At 37.9% G+C, this 24,166-nt stretch overlaps 2 protein-coding genes across 3 annotated transcripts in view; one reads left to right on the top strand and one right to left on the bottom strand.

Moving 5' to 3' along the window:
• Positions 1-3,080, top strand: part of WNK1 (WNK lysine deficient protein kinase 1) — a 137,769-nt gene extending 134,689 nt beyond the window's left edge. The window contains exon 30 of the mRNA XM_063308558.1: positions 256-3,080. Coding sequence (XP_063164628.1) covers positions 256-570 — 315 coding nt within the window. The 3' untranslated portion in view covers positions 571-3,080. The remainder of the gene's footprint in view (positions 1-255) is intronic.
• Positions 3,081-7,382: 4,302 nt separating this feature from the next.
• Positions 7,383-24,119, bottom strand: RAD52 (RAD52 homolog, DNA repair protein). 2 transcript variants are annotated; one of them, XM_063308425.1, is made up of 12 exons: positions 23,755-24,119; positions 18,113-18,186; positions 17,414-17,515; positions 16,205-16,298; positions 14,196-14,263; positions 13,644-13,762; positions 13,487-13,562; positions 12,475-12,665; positions 10,443-10,582; positions 8,718-8,795; positions 8,133-8,330; positions 7,383-7,708 (listed from the first exon to the last, which is right to left on the bottom strand). In XM_063308425.1, the coding sequence occupies exons 2-12, from the start codon at positions 18,182-18,184 to the stop codon at positions 7,647-7,649; spliced, it is 1,200 nt and encodes a 399-aa protein (XP_063164495.1). In that variant the 5' UTR covers positions 18,185-18,186; positions 23,755-24,119; the 3' UTR covers positions 7,383-7,646. The 2 variants fall into 2 exon arrangements, with proteins under 2 accessions (XP_063164495.1, XP_063164496.1); XM_063308426.1 differs by having other exon boundaries at positions 18,113-18,176.
• Between the last annotated feature and the right edge of the window lie 47 nt (positions 24,120-24,166).

Below are 24,166 nucleotides of genomic sequence, written 5' to 3'. Positions count from 1 at the left end.
ACATTATAGTTGTTCATTGATTTATTGAGGAAAATGATCCAAAGCTACCTGGTTGTGTATTATTGAACACCCATATTGAAAATTCAAAAAATACTGAAAATTCAAAAGGGTTCACAAACTTTTAAGCACCACTGTACATGTGCCTTGGCTACTTTTGGGAATCATGCTTGGATAGTTAGTGAGAGAGATAATTTGTTTAGCAACTCTCAAATAACTTGATTTTGAATTGAGTTCCATTGTTTTTGTTTGTCTTAGGGTCCAGGAATGGCAAGGAAGTTCTCTGCACCAAGCCAACTCTGCATCTCGATGACATCATCTCTTGGTGCTACCCCTATCTCTGCAGCATCAGCTACCTCCCTAGGTCACTTCACCAAGGCCATGTGTCCCCCTCAGCCATTTGGTTATCCAGCAGTGCCCTTTGTAGCCCCCTGGAGTGGGACAGGTGGTCCAGCACAGCAGCCTTTAAACCAGTTCCAGCCTGTGGGAACTGCCTCATTACAAAACTTCAACATCAGCAACTTGCAGAAATCTATCAGCAACCCCCCTGGCTCTAATCTGCGGACCACTTAGTGATTCCCAGGCATGTTGCTGGGTAGACCTTTGGGCAGGAGCTGGGGCCTGAATTAACTGCTAGGCTCTTTGTGCCCAAAGGGGATGGATTCCCCCCTCTAACCATTGCTCTCTGCTCTCAGTAAGTAAAGCCCCCCATTTGGAAGATGGGGAGAAAGGTGATCAGGATCCTCTATGATGGGACATGCTTCCTCTAATTCTTGTGTGTGGCAGAATGTATAAAGATGGAAATCACCATGCAAGCCAGCAGCCTCTGACAGTAAAATTCATTTGACTTAAGAGGCTGGATCCTATGGGTTGAGAAGAAAGTTGTTAGCCCTCGCATGAATCTTGAGTATGCGGTTTGCCTTGCTCTGAAGAATTAAGCCCAGGGTTTTTTACCACCTTGTCTATTCCTTCCTTCAAAGCATCACACCACAGTTCCTGAGCTGGTGAGCACACAGGTGGACATGCAGAACAGCCCATGCTTTGAGATAAGTCATTCCTGCTTTCAGGAAAAAGATATTAACAGCTTTGACAGCAGCATTAGAGCAATTTAAAATGTTTAGAAGAAAAATTTAAAAAGTTCCCTGCGGACATGTACTTACCATCAGTTTTGATGTGGAAACACTGTGATATATAAATGTTGTTGGACAACAGTAGTTTAAAAAAATGAGTGGAGTATAGAGGGTTAAACAGTAAAAAAAAAAATGGGAAAAAAGCTAGCTATATCCTGATACTTATTGGAGACACTTTAACTTTTTTCCTTTTATTTTCATTGTATTAGATAAATGTGAATGTATAATTGTATAAATTAATGTACTTGAATACTTGTCTGTTCTCCCAGTATGCTTGCTGGATATTTTAGTGCCTTGGACTTTTTATTGCTTCTGCAGTTAGCATCACCTTCCCAGCAGACTTTAGACAGACCGAGGGAAAGGGGAGAGGGAGGTTACTTGGACAGTGTCACTGAAATACCAAAGGCCTAACGCGTTGGATGTTGATATTGTAACAGTGTCTGGAGGAGGTGTTGGAGGGGGAGCTACTGCAGCTATATGTTGAAAAAGTAACGCCATGGAGTGGTGGGGAAAACCAGCGAAGGATATTGGTGGAGGGTACAGAAATGATGAGATGTAGTGTAACCAGAGTAAAAGCTGGGCTGAATGTGAGCAGAGAGAGAGGAGAGAGAGAAAGAGGTTGGTCTTTGAAAGGACAGCTCCTGTGGGCAGGCTGACTGAAAGCTACAATGGTTTTTAGGAGGGGCAGTGGGTGTGCAGAGACTGGAGCTGATCACTGGGAAGTGTGGAAGTCTCCAGGGATTTGCTCCTCACTGCCCTTAATTCTACCTAGAAAGGGCAGGAATAAGTATTCCTATTGCAGGTTTCATTGCCAAGGATGGATAGATACACTTGAAACATCCAGAATCAAAAATAACTTGTTTCTGTTCAATGTCGAAAAGACTTAAAACTGGTACCAAGACTGTAACTGTGTTGCCTTCTAGTAGGTGTACTATAGCTCCTACTTTCTACTCACCTTCGTTTCTAACTCAACATACGGATTCTCTATTCAAATGAAAGACTGCAACCAACTAGTATTACTCTGTACTGCTGCAACAGGCTGTGAAGGGTCAAAGTACTTCTATTTTGTATTTGGGAGTAGCTTTACTGCTGGTCTAAAAGTTTGTATACTAAGTAAAAAATGTCCCCCCACCCCCCCAAAAAAGTTCCTTTAAGGTTAGCAGGGAATTTGTTATTTCTGTACTTGTTCACTCTACCCTCAAACATATGCACAGGTTTGTCTTTCCATCCCTTTGTCTCAAGTTGAAGTTTAGAGTGGCTTTGTCAAGAAGATAGGCGTTGGCATGGTGGCTGAAAAACAACAGACAGCAGTCTAGGTAGCTGGGCTTCAACAACTTTTCAGACTTTAAGTCCCCGTTTTGATGGAATATGGGGAAGCTGTGGCTTCCTTCTGCTGAATTAATGGAGAAGCCTGCACTTTGAGTTTGTGGCCATTTTCTAAAGAGAGAAAATGAGTTGATGTGCAGAAAGTATAGCAATGAAGCAATGATGAGAGATGCCACTTCATGGTAGAATGGTCAGCTGAGTGTTGCACGAGGATGGTATTTTGGTTTAATATGTTTGAGGTTGGGTTTTTCACTTAGTTATGCAAGTACTGGTTTTATTTACCATTGATTTCCCTCCTGTGGATTAAATAACTGAGGTCTAGAAGAATTAACTAATGCTACTGAACTGTTAAATTATTTTGTGTTAATATTACACTTTGAGTACCTTTTTCCACAAGATCTGTTTCTGAATTACAGATGTTTTCTTTACATTATTTAACAATGTACACTGTAAAAATAAAATAAAAGAAATTCAAACCTGGGCTTCCCTGGCCGTAGTTAATGGTATGTTTTGCACTAAATCCAGGCATTGCGCTTCCTGTATGATTGCGCTTTGTGCTGCAGTTTGTTACCTTCTTTGTAGATATTTAATGAAATCATTCAAATAAACCAAACCTGCTTTTGTTGAGCTGTGGTATTTCGTTTTCAGTTGGCATTTGCTTCTTTTGGTGCCCTGAAGCTTAACTGTTTGTGAGCTCCTGCTGGTGTCAGCAATACTGTTGCAGGACAGATGGTTCAACTTTTCTGAACACAGGGCTGCAAACTCTGACCGGAAACCCATCGGGAGGACGCTAAGTTGAAGAATGCTATGAAATAGTTATTTGAGCTCAGAGAAGAATCATGGTGTCTCCAACCAGTAATTATACTATTACTTGAAAGGCTTAGCTATATCGGTGGGGGTTTTGTGGGGTTTTTTTATTTGCTTGTTTTTTGAGACTTCAACAGGCATTATGAACTTTCAAGTGCATTTTGTACCTCTAAGGACTGGAAAGTTGTATTAGAAATTCAACACATCCTAAACTCTTATGGTTAGGACCAAAATAGATATTTGGAAGTACATATATGTGCCAGATCATGCACTGCTAGGTTGAATTCACTTGTCAGTCTGTTCAAGAAGATTCAGTGAATGGGAGGAAATGTTTGCAAAGACTGAAGTTTTTAATTTTGAAGTGAGGCTATCAGTTAAAAAACAAAAATAATTCTTCCCCCAGCCTAGTCTCACCCATGTTGGAACTCCCTCAAAATTCTCATTTCCCTCCAAGTGAAGTTCATGGTTCTTCAAGATGTTTTTTTTTTTAAAGGTCATTCCAGAATTCTCATGTCATACCAGAGAAGGACCTTTCCGTTTTTCTTTTCCTAATTTATTGAAGTACCTGGAAAAGCCTCCCTTAGAACATAGGCAGGCTAATTCTGAGAAACATGTTCCTAAAGATAACCTCACATGAGGGTATTGTGAAAAAAGGAATCCTGTGCTGATAACTAGACAATTAATAGAAGAGCAGTCCATAAGAGAACATCTGGCGCATTCATCAGTTACTGAAAGGCTTTCTAATTTGGCATCTAACATGGTATTTTTTTTTTTATGGTCTATGTGAACTACAAGCTTGTACTCACAGAGACTCTAGTTTACTAGAGTAGAAGCTCCTATGACCCCTGGAAAAAAAGAAAGCTTGTATGGCCACTGCGGTTTCATTCATAAATCCTGCCTGCTGTATGGGAAATTTATGAAGAACCTTGAAAACTGGTTACAGTACAGGAACTCCATGAAAAAGGCTTTTTAGGCAAAGGGAATAATGAAGTGGAGTTCCCTTGTGCTTGAACTGATTAGAATTGAATAAGGTATTACAGGAGCTTAGTGCTGTGTGCTGTTTAAGTAGGTCTGTAATTGAAATCCTAAACTCTTATTACAGGAATGGAAACCTGTGGCCTTTCAGGTGTTGCTGAGCTACAACTTCTGGTATCCCATACCACTGGCTGTCATTCATCAACATTTGGAGAGCCACAATGTCCCCATCCCTAATCTGGAAACATGTTCTACTACCCAAGTTTGCAAAGGACAGTCTGGTAATGGTAATGAGTTCTCTTCCTTGGCCAGTATTTGAAATTTCACCTCTTTTTATGTGGATCTTTATTGCTGTATTGTTTATCTTAATCAGAATATGAGTGTTCAGAACTAAGGGAAGAAAAATCCCTGGAGCTATATGAAGCTGTATCCAGTTGCTGTGTCTTGCTGCCTTTTGAGTCTCATATCTCCTAAGCCTCGCCATCCAGACAAGTTTGCACACACTGCATTTCCTCAATGATCATCTAAAGCCACTAATGGAACCCTGCAGGTGGGACAAGAGTATTGAATTTTCAACCAAATGAAAAAACTGATCTTGGAAAGGAGTTTAGTTCTAGTATAGTATTCAAACCACAATTTTTGATACTTTTAAGACTTCTGTATGGAATAGTTGCTGCAGATCCTGCAACAGTAAGAGTAGAAGAATTCCTAAAGCTTTCTTTTAGTCAAGGTAGTAAACATTTCCCTAGTAATCTTGACAGCAGTGAAATAATGGAGATGAAGGAAACACGTCAATTATACAAACAGCCTCTCACTTCCAGTTGCTTTCAAATATGGAAATCAATGTAACAATTTTCCAGTAGAAGCTACCTGACACCCATCATACTGGTGGTGCTAACCACTGCTTCAGGACTGGAAGTTGTTTCTTCTCCCCAGAATGTTGAATCTTTGTAAAGCTGAGTCTTAGAATCTTGGGTGTGTTTTTGACTTCCAGTTTAGCAACTCCCATCCTTTGTGGAATACAGCATGGTTTTTCCCCCTTTAGGTAATCTCCTTCAACTTCTGGGGGCTTCGAGACATATCAGTAAACCACTCATGTACTGTTCTGGGCAACAGTACGTGAGTGGTTTACTGTTGCTGCCTTCTGGGGTGTTTTTTGAACTTCCAGTCTAGCCTACAGCTCTGGCATTTCCAGACAATCAAGTACAGAGCAGGTCCAATGCTGCTTAACTTTTAAAAATCAGCTAAGGAGCATTTCCCTTTATCTCTTCTGTTTTAAGTTACATATTGTAAAATAGATCTGATTTTATAGGTAGAAAGCTAGATTAACTGTAGCAGTCATAAGGTGTCTGGCTACTGTGATGGTTGCTAAGGATCTAGTAGAGAATTTCATGTATGCACTAAGGAAATAAGGCTGCATTATCCACTTGGATTGTTATATCCAATCTTAAGCTGCCAAGAAAACCCAGAACATCTCCAGCCCACTCCCACCCCCCCTTGGCATTGCCCACTTGGGTAATGTTACATTAACATGGTTCTGCAGCCCTGATCTCACACAAAAATGCATTTTTAAAACATCCTTAGGTTATAGCTTGTGCCTAGGTAATATAGGCCCAAATAACTGCCACAGAATAAAGGTCTTAGATATAAACAGATGCCATGTATCAATACTGAGGCTCGTGTAGCGCAGAGGGGTAGGCGGCAGTATTGCAGCTGAAAACTCTCCCCACGACCCGAGTTCGATCCCAGCGGAAGCTGAATTCTCTCTCGGGTAGCCGGCTCAGGCCGACTCAGCCTTCCATCCTTCCGAGCACCCAGCTTGCTGGGGAAGGTGACAACTGGGGAGGGCAATGGCAAACCACCCTGCTCTATAGTCTGCCAAGGAAACTTCGCGAAAGCGGCGCCCCCCCAAAGGGTCAGACATGACTTGGTGCTTGCACTTTTCACCTTTCACGCATGTATCAATATTAGTAGGAAGATAATGCCTGCCAATGTCTCTTTATTGAAATATTTCATTAAAGCAGAAATACATAAACATTTTAAAATGCAGACAATGACTTAAGTAGCTGACCCATTTGCCATCTTGCTACCTGGTAAGTATGACGTGTCCCAAAGCGTCATTATATACAGGGTTTAGCATTTTCGATAGTTCAAACAGTTTTGGTTTAATCTGCAGATCAAAATATAGGGGTCCAATTTTGAAAATTAAGGAAACTCATTTGAAAAGAAGAAAATAATAAAGGACAGTTACATAACATCTTACATGTGGGATCTTCCTAAGTCAATGACAGTTGTGACATAGGATAGTAATGGGATTCTTTCCAGTGTTATCTTAGCTGTTGGTCATACAGAACTACAGCCTGGAGATATGACCTGGAGATAGAAAACTTATTTCACACTGATGCTAAGGGCATCTCACAGAAAAACTGTTTTAATTATCCTTCTCCCTTTTTCAACAGAAAAAGAAAATTTACCCTGATCCTGTTTCCACATTATATTGCAAGAATTATTTGGGGAAAAGTTGCTCAGTTAATCTAATAAAACAGATCACCTACCATTAGTATATATCTCAATTTACAATATTTTTCTGCAACTGACTTAGAAAACAGGACAGTTTGAATACAAAAACAGTAGCCTGCTACCTCTCCTATCTACCAGAATGGTGGTAGAGAATCCAGAGGCTGTTTATGCAGCAATATTTACTACTTTTCTGCCTATTTAATGCGTGCAGCAGAACCAGAGTACATGATAACATGAGATGCTGTATTAAATTATAGACTGAAAATGAATTATTCTGTTCTAATGACTGACTTCAGTTTTCTCACTCTGCCTAGTGCACCAATAAATAGACAACATGAGAAGTCCAAGACTGTTATATTCCCTCCCCCCACCCAAAAAGGAATATTATAATTTTTTCTAAACTTACTTACAGTAGACTTTCCAAATATTTTCAGATCGTACCCCTTCAAGTAGATGGAAACTTTAGTTTTGTTGGTTTTGTTCATTAAAAGAAAGGACAGTTACAATTTAAATTATAAAAGTAATTTGCTCTGATCATCAAATCCATATCCAGGTGAGACCATTGTAACACATTTATATATAGAACATATTAATAAAATTGCTCTCTTCCAATTAGAATGAAGAAAGTTGAGAAGAAAGTACCTTTTTAATATTAAGATGGAATTACATACAGTATAATGGAATGATATATTAGGATTGTAATCTTTAATTCTAACTATAGAGTTGAAGTGACATTTTAAGCCATCAGTCAAATACCACAAAAGCAATGCACATTTTTTTTCTGTTCAGCACTACATGTAATGAAATCTAGAAAATATTCTTTGGTCTGCAACTTTATTGAACTAAAACGTGTTTGAATTAAAACGCCCATACCCAAGTATGACACTTGTTCTACGCAGGCTCTAGTCTTCTCTTTTTCATTCCTTGGCTTTTTCGATATGGGCTACACTCAGCTGAAATGGAAAACAGTCATTCAGGAGAGTATTTCCTTTAAAAAATATATTTTTGCCTAGTTTCTCTTCCTTATCTACAACAAAATGTATCCTGTTTCATTTTTCACTACTGCATTTTAAACAGTTTTACTTAGAAAGATGTACTACTGAGTTGGAAGGATCTAATTTACAAGCTGAAAGCACCGTAAAAGTAGTAAGAATTTTTCTCTGCAGGATTTAGACAGAGTTTAGATTACTGTCCATTTTTATGTGCTGAGCTATCACATTTAATACACAACATGCCTCATAGTCTAGAGACTGCATTTTAACTGCTTTTCACGGAGGAAACAAAAGGTTATTTGTTCTACTCTACTACATGCATTTGTCATATAGCCTAGTTTCTGTAGACAAAGTTACTTGTTTTGCTACCTCCTTTATAGTTTACCTGGTAAGGAAGACCTGGGACTGGAGGAGAGATGCCAAGATGAGGGCTTTATACTCGATCGCTGATCATTTATTCTTTGTGGGGTTCGGGTGCGAGTCGTCATGGGATGCTGTCCAAGAGGTGAGCCTAAGCATTGGGCTGGCACTGCTGTTTCACGATCAGTAGCTTCCAAAGGAAAGTCCCACAGCTCTGGATCATCTGTAACCAGTCAGGTATTAAAACTAAAACCTCGACTATTGATTGTTAAGTGGCTCTGAACTGTAAGGGAAGCAGCTATGCTCAGGTCAAGCTTAGATACATGGATGTTTAAATCTGAGTTTTTCTAGAAAAAGGGAATGTGGATGAATGGATGCGTTACACCTTTCTTCCCAGTAACTCTTCACTATAAATGCCCTCTGGCTGTTTCTTCCTTTGGCCACTGTCCTTCCTGCAGTCTGCATTCAGCATCAAGCCAGATGTGTTGGGGAGGGGAAGTTGCCTGGGAAAAGGATGCACATTACTACCCTGCCACTGTACCACAATAGCTGGTGCCACAAACGCCATAGAAACCATGTCCCAATCACCTCACAGCAATTTTACACTCACCTGCAAGGAATTCTTCATCCACAACAGGTTCCGGCTGCGCAGAAGAGTTGCGTTCCAGGGCAGGTGGAATGTACGCTACTGGGCACAGAGAACAGAATTGCTGAAAAAAGTGGAACATTTACCCGCCTTTCTAGCTCGAGGCAGGACCAAGGTAGGTAAAACTGTACTGCTGATGGACAGATGGCACTGCTTATGATAATGTATCTTATACCAGGGTCTTTTCCGTATCTTGTCAAAGGAAAACTGGTGGTAGCTCCACTGTGCAACTCCAGGCTGCTGCAGCTCTAGACTCTGCTGCTCCCTCCGTCTCTCTCCTTTCCCCTCCCAGTTTCCTTTTTTCTTTTGGCACTTAAGAACTACAATGCAGGGCCAGTCATCACCGGCCTTTTTTGCTTTTTGTCTTTCTCATTTTTAAAATATATACATATATTTTTGTGGGGGGAGCTTCATAGTTCTCAATGTTCCTGGTCTGTCTACAGCTTCTTATAATTCCCTTGAGTAATAAGGAAGAGCTATGATAGTCTTTCGTTGCCCTCATCTCCCCCCCACCCCCAAATAATCAAATGATTAACAAAGAAATGTGTTTATACTTATTTAAATAATCTTTTCAAGTGAAATCTAAAATCTGAATACTTTGGGATAGTAATTGTACTCTGTTGATTCCCCACCCCCACCCCAATATTTCAGTTCAAACACTTTTGGCTTTTGGAAAATGTAACCCAACAGCACTTGGGAAAGTTTCCGGGGCAACAGGAGTCACTGCAACTCCCTGATTCTTCAGATCCAAAGCTTCCTAGCCCTCTGTGGCTGTGGGAGAAAATTTAGACCAGTTGTTGGGCTGCTCTATATTCTTTCCCATTTGCTTACATTTGGGAGCAATCTTTTTATTTGAATGGGAAAAAAAAAACATTAACAGCTAAGACTGGTCTTGTGCACACATTTGCCCTGCTTCTCTATTGCTCCCAGCAAGCTGTATTTGTTCAAATGCTCCAACAAAACTGTGAGCCGCCCTGAGTCATATATGTGAGATGGGCAGCTATATATTGTAAATTAAATTAATTAAAACATAAAAATAAAAAATAAGCCATGCAATTGCTCTGTTGGAGAGATTTATACAGAAAATGAAATTTACCTGATGTTCCTTTTTTAGATTTAAATCATATATGCTAAATAAGATCCAAAACTATTTAAGGCCTCTGATTTTCAAAGCTCTACATCATTGTATATTCTTACAAAACTGTGTCAAAAGAGCTTCACAAAAACTATATACAGCTCAACTGTTTAAATCTGCCTTTGTTAATTAGAATTGCCCCCTACAGTTACTTGACTATCTCCTGTTTAAACATGGTGATCTCTGCATCCCTAAAATTATTCTAGATTATTTACTTCACTATCTCTGTTTTCCTCTATCATTTTCTTATAATGGTGAAAATGGTTTATGTTAACTATTTTATGCTTTTTTGTGTATAATTCACCACAATTTTTGAGATGACAACTTCAGAGAAAGCAGTAGTTAACAAATTTTGATTAAGCCTTCATTCTGATTTCTTCATAAAAGAACCCTTTCTAGAGTATATAATATACCTTTGTTTAGTAGTATAATTTCTCTCTCTGACAAAGGCACAATTAACACGGAAGGAAGCAATTGATCATACTACTTAGATTCTCCTCTGCCCATCCTGAATTTGCTAAACTCTAGCAGATAGATTCTAACTAGCATTTTACCTTGATCTTTAGTTCTGCAAGCTGAAACGTCTGATTGGATCTGCTGTTTCTCCTGCATCTGCTGTCTGAACTGCTGTTGAAGCTGCTTCTGTCGTAACTTCCGATGGTGAGTTGCATCGTAATCCAAGGGCAGTGAGATCCTGTGGTGACAGAACGTAAACCAAGGGGAGTATCCCCATAGTTCATTAATACACTTCCACAGGCTGGATAGCAAGTGGTAATGGGATTAGAAATGCCAAGCAAAAACTGCAGAGTACAATTTAGGGCAGTGTTTTTCAAACTTGGCAACTTTAAGATGTGTGGATTTCAACTCCCAGAATTCCCCAGCCAGCAAGAATTCTCTCAGCTTCTGGGGGTTAAAGTCCACTCATCTTAACATTGCCAAGTTTGAAAAACACTAATTTAGTGCAATATCATCATGAAACTGGATATTAAATATGATATAGTAAATTCTGAGAATCTTGCCTTTGTTTTTTTATGGTAGAACATATCCAGAGATACTTGGCTATTAAAGCTATAAAGATACATGCAAAGAAGCTGAACTAGTCTCCTAAGGTATTTTACTTAGCTCTCTGTGCTATAATTAATTTTGTGAATTTTTTTCAACTACAGGTTTTTTCTTGCCTTGGATTTCTTGTAAACAAATTAGGGTATTTCATTAACTATGCAACACTTGAAAAGATAGAAAGTGTTGGAACTGAACTTGTAAACTAGGCTGCTGCTTCCATGGGACCCCACACCAATCTTACTGGTGCCTCTCTGGAAGAAATGCAATGATTGCCATGGCTGTCAATGATGCCAATCTGCATGTGTCAATTCCTGTGGCTTGCTTATAAGTGAAAGTATTCTTAGAGTGTTTTATTGTATGTTATCCTGTTAAACCTGTCTCCAATCCAGAATTTATGCCAAGCTTCTTGTTGCAATCCCAACAGATCCTAGTTTTGAGAAGTCTTACCCAACCTCTACTTTGATGAAACCTTACTCAGAAACTTGCTGATGGCAGAAGTGAATGAAACCCATTCCATATTTGTCTCTTTCCAAGATCAAGATCTGTAAATAAATATTAGCTCTCTTGAAGGAAAAAAATATGGAAGTTAGCTGAGCTACTGAGTGTATTACACAGCCCTGGTTTTATTATACTGACTTGGTGTTATATCTAGTTATTTTCTATGGAGCAGTGATGGACAGATGGGATTCAATTGGAAGATCTCATTTAAAATAGATAAAGCAAGGAACTGTGGCTTCCAATTGTTTAATAATGACAGCATGATCAATTGTCCTCTTCCCTCAATTCTCCATTTTCTACTACAAAAATAACAGTTTTATAAGTAAGAATGCACAGTTAACTTGAACAGAAATATCTAGTTATTCCTCAGAAAAAGGTGCCATAATGATTTCCAATATTTCAGTAGTATGTTGTAAATACGGATCTTTTAAAAAAACCCTAATAGTAAGTTCTTTCATAGTTTGGATTTACCTCCTTTTCACCTGTTAGAAAAAGAAAAACGATGAAGTTGCATGCTTTGAACATTTTCAAGACGCATGTTTATGGCATATTAACCATCAATTCCATCATACTTTCTACTTGCATTTAATATCTTTCTTAAGATCCAGGAATACCAGTATGAACTAATGAGAACGGTACTCATGCTGGCTAAGGAAATTCTGAAAGCAGAATCTCAACACAACCAGAGGGCATCAGGCTGAAGAAGGCTGACATAGGATATACGTGCCACTTGGGCACGTACTTTACCAATCTTGCAAACACTTAGGAAGTAGACAGGAAACATTTAATCTCCCTTTCTTTCCTGACAACAATTGGGAAGAATCCATAAAAGCAATACTGCATTACTTTTTCTCTCCATACTGTCAGAACAAAAGTAGAATATCTGTCAATGCCCAAGAATCTCTAGCTAAATTAAAGTTCAGAATAAATCTGACAACTTTTTAATGTAATTATGAAGAGTTTAAAATTTCAAAATGTATGCCTGAGGAAAATGTGAATTAAAATCTAATGAAGCTGCTAACTAACCTGTTCTGATCTTGTTCAGTAGCATTCAAGGGAGACCCTGAGATGATCTTGTTAGATTTGCCTGGGGTTGATGAGGAAAATGGCTTCTGATGTTCACTTGCCTTTTGCAAGCAGCTATTATATCTTGCCTTCTCTATAGTAGGATCAAAGTCCTGCCTTTTAACTTTGCCCAAATCAAAATCTGGAGGCATCTAGTAAAAAGGATGAAACAAAAAGCCATTCAGGTAGAGAAATTCAGAATGTAGTAGAAGCATTTCACAGAATCCTTATCAGTGAAGCTGCCCAGGAAACAAATGGTATTCCGGGCAGGCTTTGCCTCTTCATATCACACTTTTAGCCAAGGCTGTAAACGGAGCTAACGTGGTTATTTGTCTGTCTAAAGCAAATTATAGTTATCCTTAGTGCCATGTACCCTGTAGATCACATTTGGTTTCTTTTTATTTTTATGACAATTATACATTTTAAAAAGTAAATTAAAAAAAGGTTAAGGTAGTGGTAGTGGGGGGAGACACTGAAAGAGGAAAACTATAAATTTTAATCTAGTTAGACATCTTTAGAAGCTTATAGTGTGATCTTGGAGATGATTATGCAAAATAAATACAAGTTCAATTAAACTGTCAGGTAAGTAAGTAAAGGAACTGCAAGTTCAAGATAATTTATCCAAAGGTTCATATCAATAAGATTGAGAAAATATATTCTAAGGGCTACATAAAAATGACAAGAACATACATGCATTTGTACGTGTTGCAGAATCCTATTCAAAATAAGACAAAAATATTTCGTTTATAGGGCTAGTAGGACAACATAATACTTTTGGCTTAGTTCTGAGTAATACTGAACAAAAAAGAAAACATTTCTAATACAAAAAAGCTAAATAGTGAAATCACACGAGTTATGAAGGAGAATAAATAATGCAGGCTACTATTAATTTTATAACCTGTGCTCACTCCAGAATCTGGCAGTTTTACTTTCCTTGAAACCTGCTCTCCCCCCCTCTCCCCACACAACATACCTGACGGGGGAGCTTATTCACTGAGCGCAAGTAGTCTTTATCCAAAATACAGTTCCCAAGAGCATTACCAAAGCACCTGAAGAGACAGATGGCTGCTTCTTAAAACATAATTCTCCATATCACAACAAAAAATACTGTATGTGTTGGTTACTCTTACTTTAGCGCCCTCTTCAATCCATCTGTTACAGCCTCTTTCCTTGCTTTTTCAAGAGACAAGGCCTTAGATTTCAAGCCTTCACTTACTCCGTACCCAACATCTTCATGGTAAGCCCCATCCTGCAATATGAGTAAAATATATTACATTCCCTTTTACTGTAATTATCCTAACAAATCCTTACTTAATTTTTGAAGAAAAACGAATGGGTGACTGCAGTGCATTCAGTTTTTCTGGAATCTGCAGGGATTTCTATACCTAAGCTGCAGTATCATACTAGTTCAGCCTATTTTAATTTTCCAAGGCCAGGATATATTTTGCCTGGAACAGGGAGGCAAACACCTCCTTCAGCATTAAGTAAATAATTTAATCCCTGTCAACCAGGAACAGAACTGACAACAACAGAGTTTTCTATAACAATATAGTCTCTCCATCTGGCTGTAAATAGCACCTTCAAGAGACCTTACTGTGTACATTTGGGTACAATTTAGCTGTCTGTCCCTAAAAGTTCAACCTCACTGGAATACCCACCATCTCCCACATTTGCATGCTTACCTTGAGTTGAACTTTCACAAAGGCACAAACACCCACACAGAACTTGCCATTACTTAGATCAACAAAATCTGAAAAAGGGGAAAGAAAAAGTTACACTAGAGACTACAGGGCAAGAGGCAGTAACAGAAATATATCAAAATTGCATGGACCCATATATTAATAAAAAAAACAAGTAGCAGCTTTTATTTTTCAAAAGAAAACTAAGGCCAAACACACTGCAAATTCTATAAAGAGGAAGCAAGAAAAGATGCTTAACTAAAATTAGCTAACCATCAAAAGGTGTCTGGTAATTTTCATTCATTTTAATAAATTATTAACTGAACAGCTATTTATCATTAGTTGACACTTCTTAATTGATTATAAGATACCATATTTGAGATGAACAAATCCTCCATAAATATTATTCTATATTAATTAGGAGTACCAGACAGGTTTTACCTTCACTGTATCATCTAGCAGGGCTTGACCTTTCCTAATAGGCTGTAACAGCAAAAAGCAAAAGGATACCCTCAAGTACACAGCTGAAATGAGGAATGCACATCTGTCTTGTGTTGTTAATCTATCCTTCTATCATCTGGAATGAAGGGTATGTTTCATTCTCTTAACTATATTACAGACAATGTTTTTTAGACTAAAATAATGAGAACAAAACTGTACAAGAATGGCTTTTTGAAAAAGCAAATGTGGTTTCTAGGAAGCAGCAGGGATCAAGTGCTTCAACCTTAGGCACAGTTGAGTAAAGCTAGAAACTGTAAGTAAAAGGAATTATTTACAGCCATCACTGATGTGGAAGAGGAGGGAAAAAATGGCCACTTGTTTTTTAAATCTGCTTGCTGTCAATAGGACACAGTACTCCAAACACAGTCTTAAGCCAGGATCTCAGACACTTCCATCCATCTCATCATCTTCCTCTTGGTGAAGAGCTCTCAAAATTGAAAACGTGCCCTCAAATAAAGGTACATATTGTTTATCATTATTATAAAGACACCTTTTTGTATCCCCACTTGCCATTTTTTGCTTTTTCTAAACTGATTCAGCAAGTTTCCTATCACTGAATTTTTTTTAATCATGTAGGTAAAACAGTGTCATTAGTATTAATTTCCTATGACTAAAGGCATGAATCATTTTTGCTTCTGGTAATATAACCTTCAAAGATGGTAGTTCATTTTTTCTGCAAGAGAAAAATGATGTAAATCTCTATTCCTCTGACTGTCTGAAGAGCTGAGTGCATATTCCAACTATCTGGAGAGGTTAATCAAGAGGCTAGCGTGGCATGTCTCCTTCTTAACTCACAGAATGCTACCAGTTTCAAAAAGTGTAAAGCACTGCGGGTGGCAGCGGCTGGAGGTGGAAAGAAGCAACCACAGAAAGAATGGTGGCATGGGAGGCAGTGAGCACAGATGACAAAAGGGCAACCAAGTTCAAGACCTGAGAATACAAACTGAATCTGGTCCTGGGGAACAATTTTAGAGATCTACCAAATGAGAAAACATCATAAACAGATATGGATGTTTGAAAGTACTAGCAAAAGACACATTAAAAACAAAGCAATGGACTAGTAGAACAATAGGCTATTTTAGTCATTTTACTTGAGAGGTAAGAGAACTACCATACACATAAGCAAATCTGCTTTCTGGCTGGCAAATACAATCTAAAATGTTGTATATAGATCAATTTCATACACCAACCATCTCAAACAGGCCACCATCCTACTTTGAAGCCTCAAGCTGCCTAAGGAAGGGAGGCAGTTCTGTAAGTCCTCACGACAATCCTCATACTCCTCTAGAACAGATTTTTGTCAGGGCCACAGGAAATAAGCAAAAACTGCTTCCCCATTTTCTCCACCAGAAAGCTTCTACAGAGAAGCTTCCATGAGCAGAGCAGCATTGCAAAAATCCCAACAATTCCTATTACATTCTATCAGAATTGCCTTTGCAATGGGAATATTTTTTCTCACATTTTCTAGGACCCAGTGGGAAGCAACTGGAACAAGTTTTTACTGGACTCACCCACATTCTGCTGAGTGACAGAATGAGCCCAGCCATTATATCCAAACATTTCATTGGCCAGGCTGATGACTCTGTGTCCCTCTATGTAGCAAACCTGAGAGCAGAAAGAAAGGAAATATGTTTTGCTGTAGCACCTGACATGTAATGTCAAAGATCCATTTTTTATCTCATTATACTCAAGAAGGATCTATAGCTATGTAATACAGTTTCTAAATCATATGGCAGAGCACAGATCATAAAGAAATAGATAATAATGTATTATAACAGTGCTTGGTTTTTATATGAGGCACTATGTTTACCGCACCAAGTGGGTGACAGACATTGTTTTCACATAAATTGACAAAATGGATTCTATTTCAGCAGGAGAATGCTTGTAATATCTCAAAATCTAGGTCAGAATGTGGGATGGGGTACGCAGGGAACGAGGGTGGCATTGAGCATCATATGTTTGAAAAGCTATTAAAACTTTTGTGTGAAAAGATATTACAGATAGTCCTTGCTTAACGATCATTTAACTACAGTTCAAAGATACAATGGGGCTAAAAAAGCTACTTATGATCCGTCCTCAAAGTTATGACCACCCCCACAGTCACATGATTGCAATTTGGGCACTTGGCAACCAGCTTGCATTTATGACTGGTTGCAGTGTCTTGTGGTCACAAGATCACGATTTGCGACCTTCCTAACTGGCTTCTGACAAGCCAAATTGTAGGGAACCATTGATTTGCTTAACAACCATGTGATTCGCTTAATGGGCACGGTAAAATGGTTGTAAAATCAGGTCCGGTCATGCTTAACAACCACATCACTTAGCAACCAAAATTCCGGTCCCAACTGCAGTCATTAAGGACTACCTGTAAAGATTCAATGCCACAGAACATGAGAACCTTTGTACAACTGGTTTGGCAATATACACAAAATATAATACTGTAATCAAAATCTGACACTTAGAGCCATTTTGCCCAGGATGTTTATTTTTCTCTTGAAATCTTTGGTCAGCAGTTCTAATCTGGCAAACTGAAGGTTAGTACTAACTTTCAAGAATCTGACTCTGGTAATACTAGCTGTTGACAACTATACAGTGCATGTAAAAAAAAAGTGTAAGAGCTTCAGAACATGCTACTCCGAGCATGCTGGGGTCACATCTCTAGCGTTAATGGAGGCTTTTCAGTATAAAGTAAACGAAAGCTCTGTAGCTGTAATTTGTACCTTCTGTCCTCCTCCGGCTTGTCGGCTACTGATGTATTCTGGACCCAGTTTCTGTCGCAGAGCAGCCTGAATAGCCTGATACTCATCGGCTGTATACTGGCACTTCACAGAAACAAAAATCAACAGATTTAGATACCCTTTCTGTCTTTTTGCCTGTTCTGATTGCTTCCATTTCAAGATTTAGTTTGCTCATACTTAGTCTTTTTAAAGATGAAAGAATAAATTGCATTGTTATGATACTGTCATAAATTATAAAATGATAAAAATGATGTTTTAGAGTTCATTTCTGAAGTCTCACCATCTTAATTAAGGCAAATCAAAGAGATAATTATATTAGCATATTGCCTAGTATTCCTCACTGAGAAGCAACTTAGGAATTCATTAAGAAAAAACCCAACAACACTCAAACTTCAAAACTGTACAAAGCCTTCTTTATAAAATAATCTCAATAGTATCTGGGCTTCATTTTTTCTGTACAGGATACAAAATACATTGGGATTATTTCATAAAGACTGATTATCACCAGACTGATTTTCATCCAGCCTCCTCACACTCAAATCTTAAAAGAAAACACAATTTCTAAATAAGGTTGTTACAGATTTGTTACAATGATGTACAAACCATACTCTTAACAAATGTTGCAAAATCCCTCATACTTGAGGATCTTACAGAAAGCTGAAAGGCAATAGATATACTGACCTGTCCAAACCACATACTGGGTGTGCCACTGGTGTTGCCATTTCCATCTCTTACCATTTCTACCCTGGACATCCCTCAAAAAATTAAAAAAAAAATTAAAGTAAAAATCTGGTATTATTGCGTATTTGCACTCTATCTGCCATAAACCCCAGTAGGCACAGCCTGTTGGGAATGAAGTTCAAAACCTCTGAAAGGCATCAAGTTGCTTATTCTGAAGTGGATGAAAATGCCCTTTTCCCCCCCTACAGCCATATATATCCATCATGGTGTTCCCTTTTGGAATAAGCAATATTATGCAGAATGTAGAAAAGGAGTAAGAAACAGTAAAGCCAATGAAAGGCATGAGAGAAGGAAAAGGAAAGGAAGTACAGCTAAAACTAGTTCACACCAACCTTATTCACTGTACCTCTCTGTACTTTTCTATCTTTGCAAACCGTTTTTGCTTCTACCATATCTATATACTGTTTTATATACTGCTTTTGTACTTTAAGCAGGAGGGGCACAGCTCCTCTCTATCTTTTTGTTCTTCCTTCATATATTTGCTTTGCAATGGGATTCTCATTCATCCTCAAACCTCCTCAACCTTTTTCTTTCATACTGGTCACTCATTTTTAAGTCCATGTTCATTTAGCACCCATTCACTCTTGACCTATATTTTGTTTTATACCACATACTTTTTAATTATTCCTTCCCATTGCATTAAATTTAGTTTTATGCTTTTCCTGACATATCCAACTCTCACTTCCAGATAATAAAACTGGCAGAAGCATGCTCTTATGCATAGTTATTTTAGCTACTTTTGACATTCATTTTTCACAGCAGACCTCATACTCCCTATTACATTTTACCAGTGTTTTACACATCTTGAAATACCAGAATCATTTTCCTATCTTTGGTAAGTACTTTATCAAGGTACTCAAATTAATCTACCAGCTCTGGTTTTTCACCACTTGTGTATTACTTACAATTGTTCACCCCATTTTCTTTGTCAAACGTAACTACTTTGATAAATTAATTTCCATACTTCTTGTTGCATCATATAGTCTAGTGTTTGTTGCAAATCCTTTATGTTTTTAGCCATCAACATGGCATTATCTCCATACAAAAGTAAATATGCATTGTTGCCCCAGCCAACAGTTACAATCTCACCACAAGCACTCCTTATACATTTATCTATAAATGTATTAAATAATGGGGATGTCATTCATTCTTGTTTTACACACTAAATCATTTGCTAAGCTTCCATTTATTTATGTTCATGTATGCTTTACTTCATCATATACTGCTCTTATTGGATTCAGCAACCTACTTTTAACTTCATATTTGCATAAAAGTTCTCTTTTAAGCCTACTCACCTTATTGTAAGCCTCTCTAAATCAACAAACCTACAATTAACTTGCTTTCTCCCAAAATCATCTATTCTAAGCAAATAAAAGTCATCATTCACATTCATCCTTGGATCTCTGAATAGTCCAATCACTTTTTCTAAAGTCTCTCATCTCATCTCTACCAATCCATTCATGTCACCTATAACAATACTTTTACCCCTGGATCACATTCATTCAAAATGTTCGGCAATTCTGCCCATCCATTCTTGGGTCTTCAAATTGCCAAATTACTTTTTCTGTACTTTCCTGCTTGTTCCCAAACTCTGTTCAAGTCACCTAACATAATAATAGTTTCCCCTAAATTGCATTCATTCAGAATATTGCACAATTTTTCCTTTCCCTGGTTCTTCCCTTATCACCATTCACTGGAGTAAAACTTGCCAGGATCACTATCCTATGGATTCCTAATGTCATATGCACTCACAATAAATTAGATGACAGCAATTTATGCAGTACATTCTTAGCCCTTTTGTTCATAATAAAACTACATTATCACTTTTCTGCATGAATTCATGAACTCTACTAACAAGATGAGGTCACCTCCACTCAAATCTATTATTTTCTTCCTCTCTCTCTTAGTTTCAAAGACATACAACAATGTATTTTTCTTTATTTAAATTCACTTGTTAATTCATGCTCTTTGCCATTTAGACTTCCTACATTTCAAATTCCAATCTTCCATATACTGTTTTCATCAAATGGGCCCATAGATGGATTTCCAATGCCCATAATGGCTTCAGTCAATCAGGCCTTTCACACAATTTTTTTTTAGTAAGGTAGAGATGTACACTTGGCTATTGGTCTTAGTTATACCCATGGATATACCCTGCTAACAGTAAGGATAATACTAATCTACCTTGACCCATTTTGTCCAATATGGCACAAGCACAACTAAAGCTCAGTTTTACCAACACACACTTGGTTACACATAGAAAATACTATACCATGTAGTAACACCCAATGCTTATTTTAAAATTGCCTGAAAGTGCTCAGATTCTTATACCAATGGCATCTGAGAGAAAGTAAAGGAACTTTTAAAATGTATTTTTAGAACATTGTTAAAAATCAGCTACCAATTTTCTTGTAGCTAATGAAAGCTGCTGTTTCTTTCAACAAAAGAAAAAGCAAATGATTAGAGGTTCCCTACACACTGTTCACCAAAGCCTGCACTGACAGACTGTGACTTCTTACAGTCTTCTTGAAAGAATTGTGCAAATAAATAAAACATGGGGGGAAAAAACCTCTCCAACCATATAAACTAATTTTTTGTTCAGCAGCTTTGATATACTTATTTTGTATATTAAGTATTTTAAAAATTTGAAAATTACAAACACAACAATCAGAAATCTGACTGCTTACTTAGAACAAAAAATACAAGTGGATGTTTTAAACAATTGTATTAACAATATTGCATGTGCCATTTTCTAAAGGATCGAATACATATTTTTCTCAGTTATCCATAAAATTAATCAAAATAATTTTATCACTATTACATTCCATTTTTTAAATCTATCCTGTTATGGAAAACATTCAAGGATTGGAATGTACATGATACAGCCTCAATTACAACTATATGGAGAAAACCCAGAAAGCACGCATGCATACATACACACAAATTCCATGACTAAAGAACAGCAGACCCTGTTTTGTGTAGTGGTTAACGCATCAGGCTAGAAACCAGGAGACTGTGAGTTCTAGTCCTGCCTTAGGCACAAAGCCAGCTGGGGACCCTGAGCCAGTCACTTTCTCTCAGCCCTAGGAAGGAGGCAATGGCAAACCACTTCTGAAAAACCTTGCCAAGAAAACTGCAGGGACTTGTCCAGGCAGTCTTCGAAAATCAGACACGATTGAACAGATTAAAAAAAGAACAGCAGGTGTAAATGATATAGCTACATTATTTTCACTATTTATTGTCAGCTTCTTGCACTTCCTATTATATTAGTAATGTTTATTTTATTGTTAGTTTAAATACAACTTTGAAGATAAAATAACACATTAAGAACATTGTATAATTTTATAGCAGTATCAATTTTTTGCCACTGTCTAGAACTTTCCTAATTTTTGAAAATATATATTTGAACAATATTCCAATATGATTGCACCATAAATATAATGAATTATGATGTAGAAAATTCTCTATTCCACAACATGAAATTTGCCTTTTTCACAAAAGTTGCAAACTGGATTGAGAATTCATTAAGCTATGTATAAAAACACTGACTGATATGACACATTTAACAGAAAGTAAATTTTCAATTCCATTAGAATATTAAAGCTTCTTGAGTTAATTCCTTGGGTCATTTCCCAGAAATAAAAGACTGTTGTAAAAGTATCTATAAAAGCAGGAGGGATGTTCTTACCCATCCTTTCTTTAATTTATATTTTCAGAAATGATCACTCTAATAGGAATATTGTACTGCAACCAGTTACATCACTTACAGTATAACCGTTATACAGTATTATTTTAAGAAAGTCATTTTTACATACTTTAACTGAAACTGTAGCTTCAATGGGAGCTGTTCTCCACTCTCCATAGAGCTTATGACTTGATTATGCCTCAGTACATCATAGCCTGGATGATGTGGATAAATAATTTTCTATATGACACATGGAAAAGTACATTACTTAGGTCTAAAATCTGCTGAGTTCATTGTTGACTTTTCTTAAATGATACTTGGAATAAAACTATAATACCTACCAGTAGCTCTCAGGACAAATGAGACTCACAACCAGTCATGTTCAGGTAACGATGCCATGCATATGCCCAACCAATTCAGGTCACTAAGGTCTAAAATCTGCCTGATTCATTGTTGACTGTTAAATGATACTTGGAATAAAGCTACAGTAGCTACCAGTAGCCCTCGGGACAAATGAGACTCACAACCACCCATGTTCATGTAAGGATGCTATGCATATGCCCAACCAATTTAGTATTTGAAATGGGTTATTTATTGATTTTTAAGTGCAGTTAAGATAACTAACATTCCAGACTTGTACTGGAAAGTAAAACAAAAAGCAGATCACTGTTTTATTTATTAACTAGCTTTACATGTCACTCCAATCATAGCTGACTCTGAGTAGCTTATAGACCTACAACCATTAGTAAGACTAAAAAAATAATTATGAATCTTTGTAGTAACAATATCCCCCACACTGAGGACTAACAAGTACACATAAACACAGATGTACTGGAAAGGAAAAAGATTGATTACCATCTCTCGATGGGGTGGAAAAGGGATTGAATAGTAAGAGTTACAATAAGAAAAACTACCACAACTGATACCCAGTTCCATCCTTGGACTTTTAATATTTGATAGAAAACACTATTTGCTGAAATGAAGTGCTGCAACCATCTCATGAGCAAGAAAGTGATCATAGAGGAACGATTTCCCATCCTGGAGATTTTTTTAACATATCAAAATTGCACATACTTTACTGGTATGCCTTTGATCTAAAAGGTATATGGCTGAATGACTATCCTTTATAATAACCATGAACTTCTTTATGCATCTCATTCTTTTTTCATATTACAAAGTTTTCATTGGAACTCAGCAAAACATGTGTCCCAAATGATGCTTAAATTTGTTTCTCAACACTAGCTTTACCCAAAGTTGCAAATAATTCTAACTGAATTGAAATTTAATCTGCCTTCATCACACTGCTACTCAAGGACTTGAGCAGTTAACTCCCTATATTACTTTTCTCAGCCTGACATTTCCACCTTGGTGCTTCTTGATCAGATTTGAACCACATCTCCCATATTTCCTATTCAGCAGGATCTTTGGCCTTCCAGCTGGGAAAGATTAATGTTTATAATATAGTGTCACTTCAAGCTGCTTTTGTATAGGACTGATTATGTGCCATCAAGGGGGTGTCAGCTCTTAGGAACCCCATAGATACTGTAAATGTTCTCATTTGTCTGTGCAGCGGTATAAAAAATAAACAGCTAAAAGACACCAATTTAGGGGAAGCAGGTGGAAAGGAAGCAGAGAGAATGACTGTTAAAAAAGAAGTGGTCTCCTTCCTGTTGAGATGGGCAGAGGCATCCATACAGTTTTCTTGCCGACACTACGGAAGTGGTTACTACTTGTCTTCTTCCACAATTACTTTTGATTTTCCAATGTTACCCCCCCGGGATTTTCTAGTGGTCTCCCATTCACACTCTAACCAGATCTGATCCTGATTAGCACTTTATGATCAGCCTAAGCTTGCTATCTAGCTGGGCAAATGGAATAAAATGCTTTATCTACTTACCTGAAGGTAAGACTCCTTGAAAGCAACGGGACTTACTGAGGAGATTTGGAAAGGCACTGTCAGGCAACTATAAAGGAGGGAGCCAATCGTCGGAGCCCTTTTACCCCTCCGCCCAAGGCAACTGTAACGGCAACGCCCTCCCGGACAAAAGATAAATAAGCTATTTCGCCCAAGAAATAGCTACAGCAACCCAACGAAGGTAAACTTCCCGCTTGGGCGGACTGCGCTTGCGCCGAGCCGCCTCTCGAGCCCGAGGGAGGAGCCTTAAAGTAGCGCGTCCGCGCGCCTGAGAACTGGCATACGAGAGGGGGCATCCGGGACGTGTCTGGGAGTTGCTCAGGCCTTCTCCGGGAAGGCGGGAGGATGTTTCAGCAGCAAGCCTCTATTGGTCTGAAGGTGAGAAGGAGGCGGG

This window comes from Candoia aspera, chromosome 7 (genome assembly GCF_035149785.1).
Source record: "Candoia aspera isolate rCanAsp1 chromosome 7, rCanAsp1.hap2, whole genome shotgun sequence".
Lineage (NCBI taxonomy): Eukaryota > Metazoa > Chordata > Lepidosauria > Squamata > Boidae > Candoia > Candoia aspera.
This window is presented reverse-complemented; position numbering and strand designations above follow the sequence as displayed.

Bases quoted from the DNA above. Each gene is read 5' to 3' on its own strand.
- RAD52 (XM_063308425.1), bottom strand. From the start codon at position 18,184: ATGTCCAGGGTAGAAATGGTAAGAGATGGAAATGGCAACACCAGTGGC. The intron at 16,299-17,413 runs GTACAAATTACA...TTCTGCTCTCAG, and splicing joins AAGCCGGAGGAGGACAGAAG to GTTTGCTACATAGAGGGACA. The intron at 8,331-8,717 runs GTGAGTGTAAAA...GACTGGTTACAG, and splicing joins GGATGAAGAATTCCTTGCAG to ATGATCCAGAGCTGTGGGAC.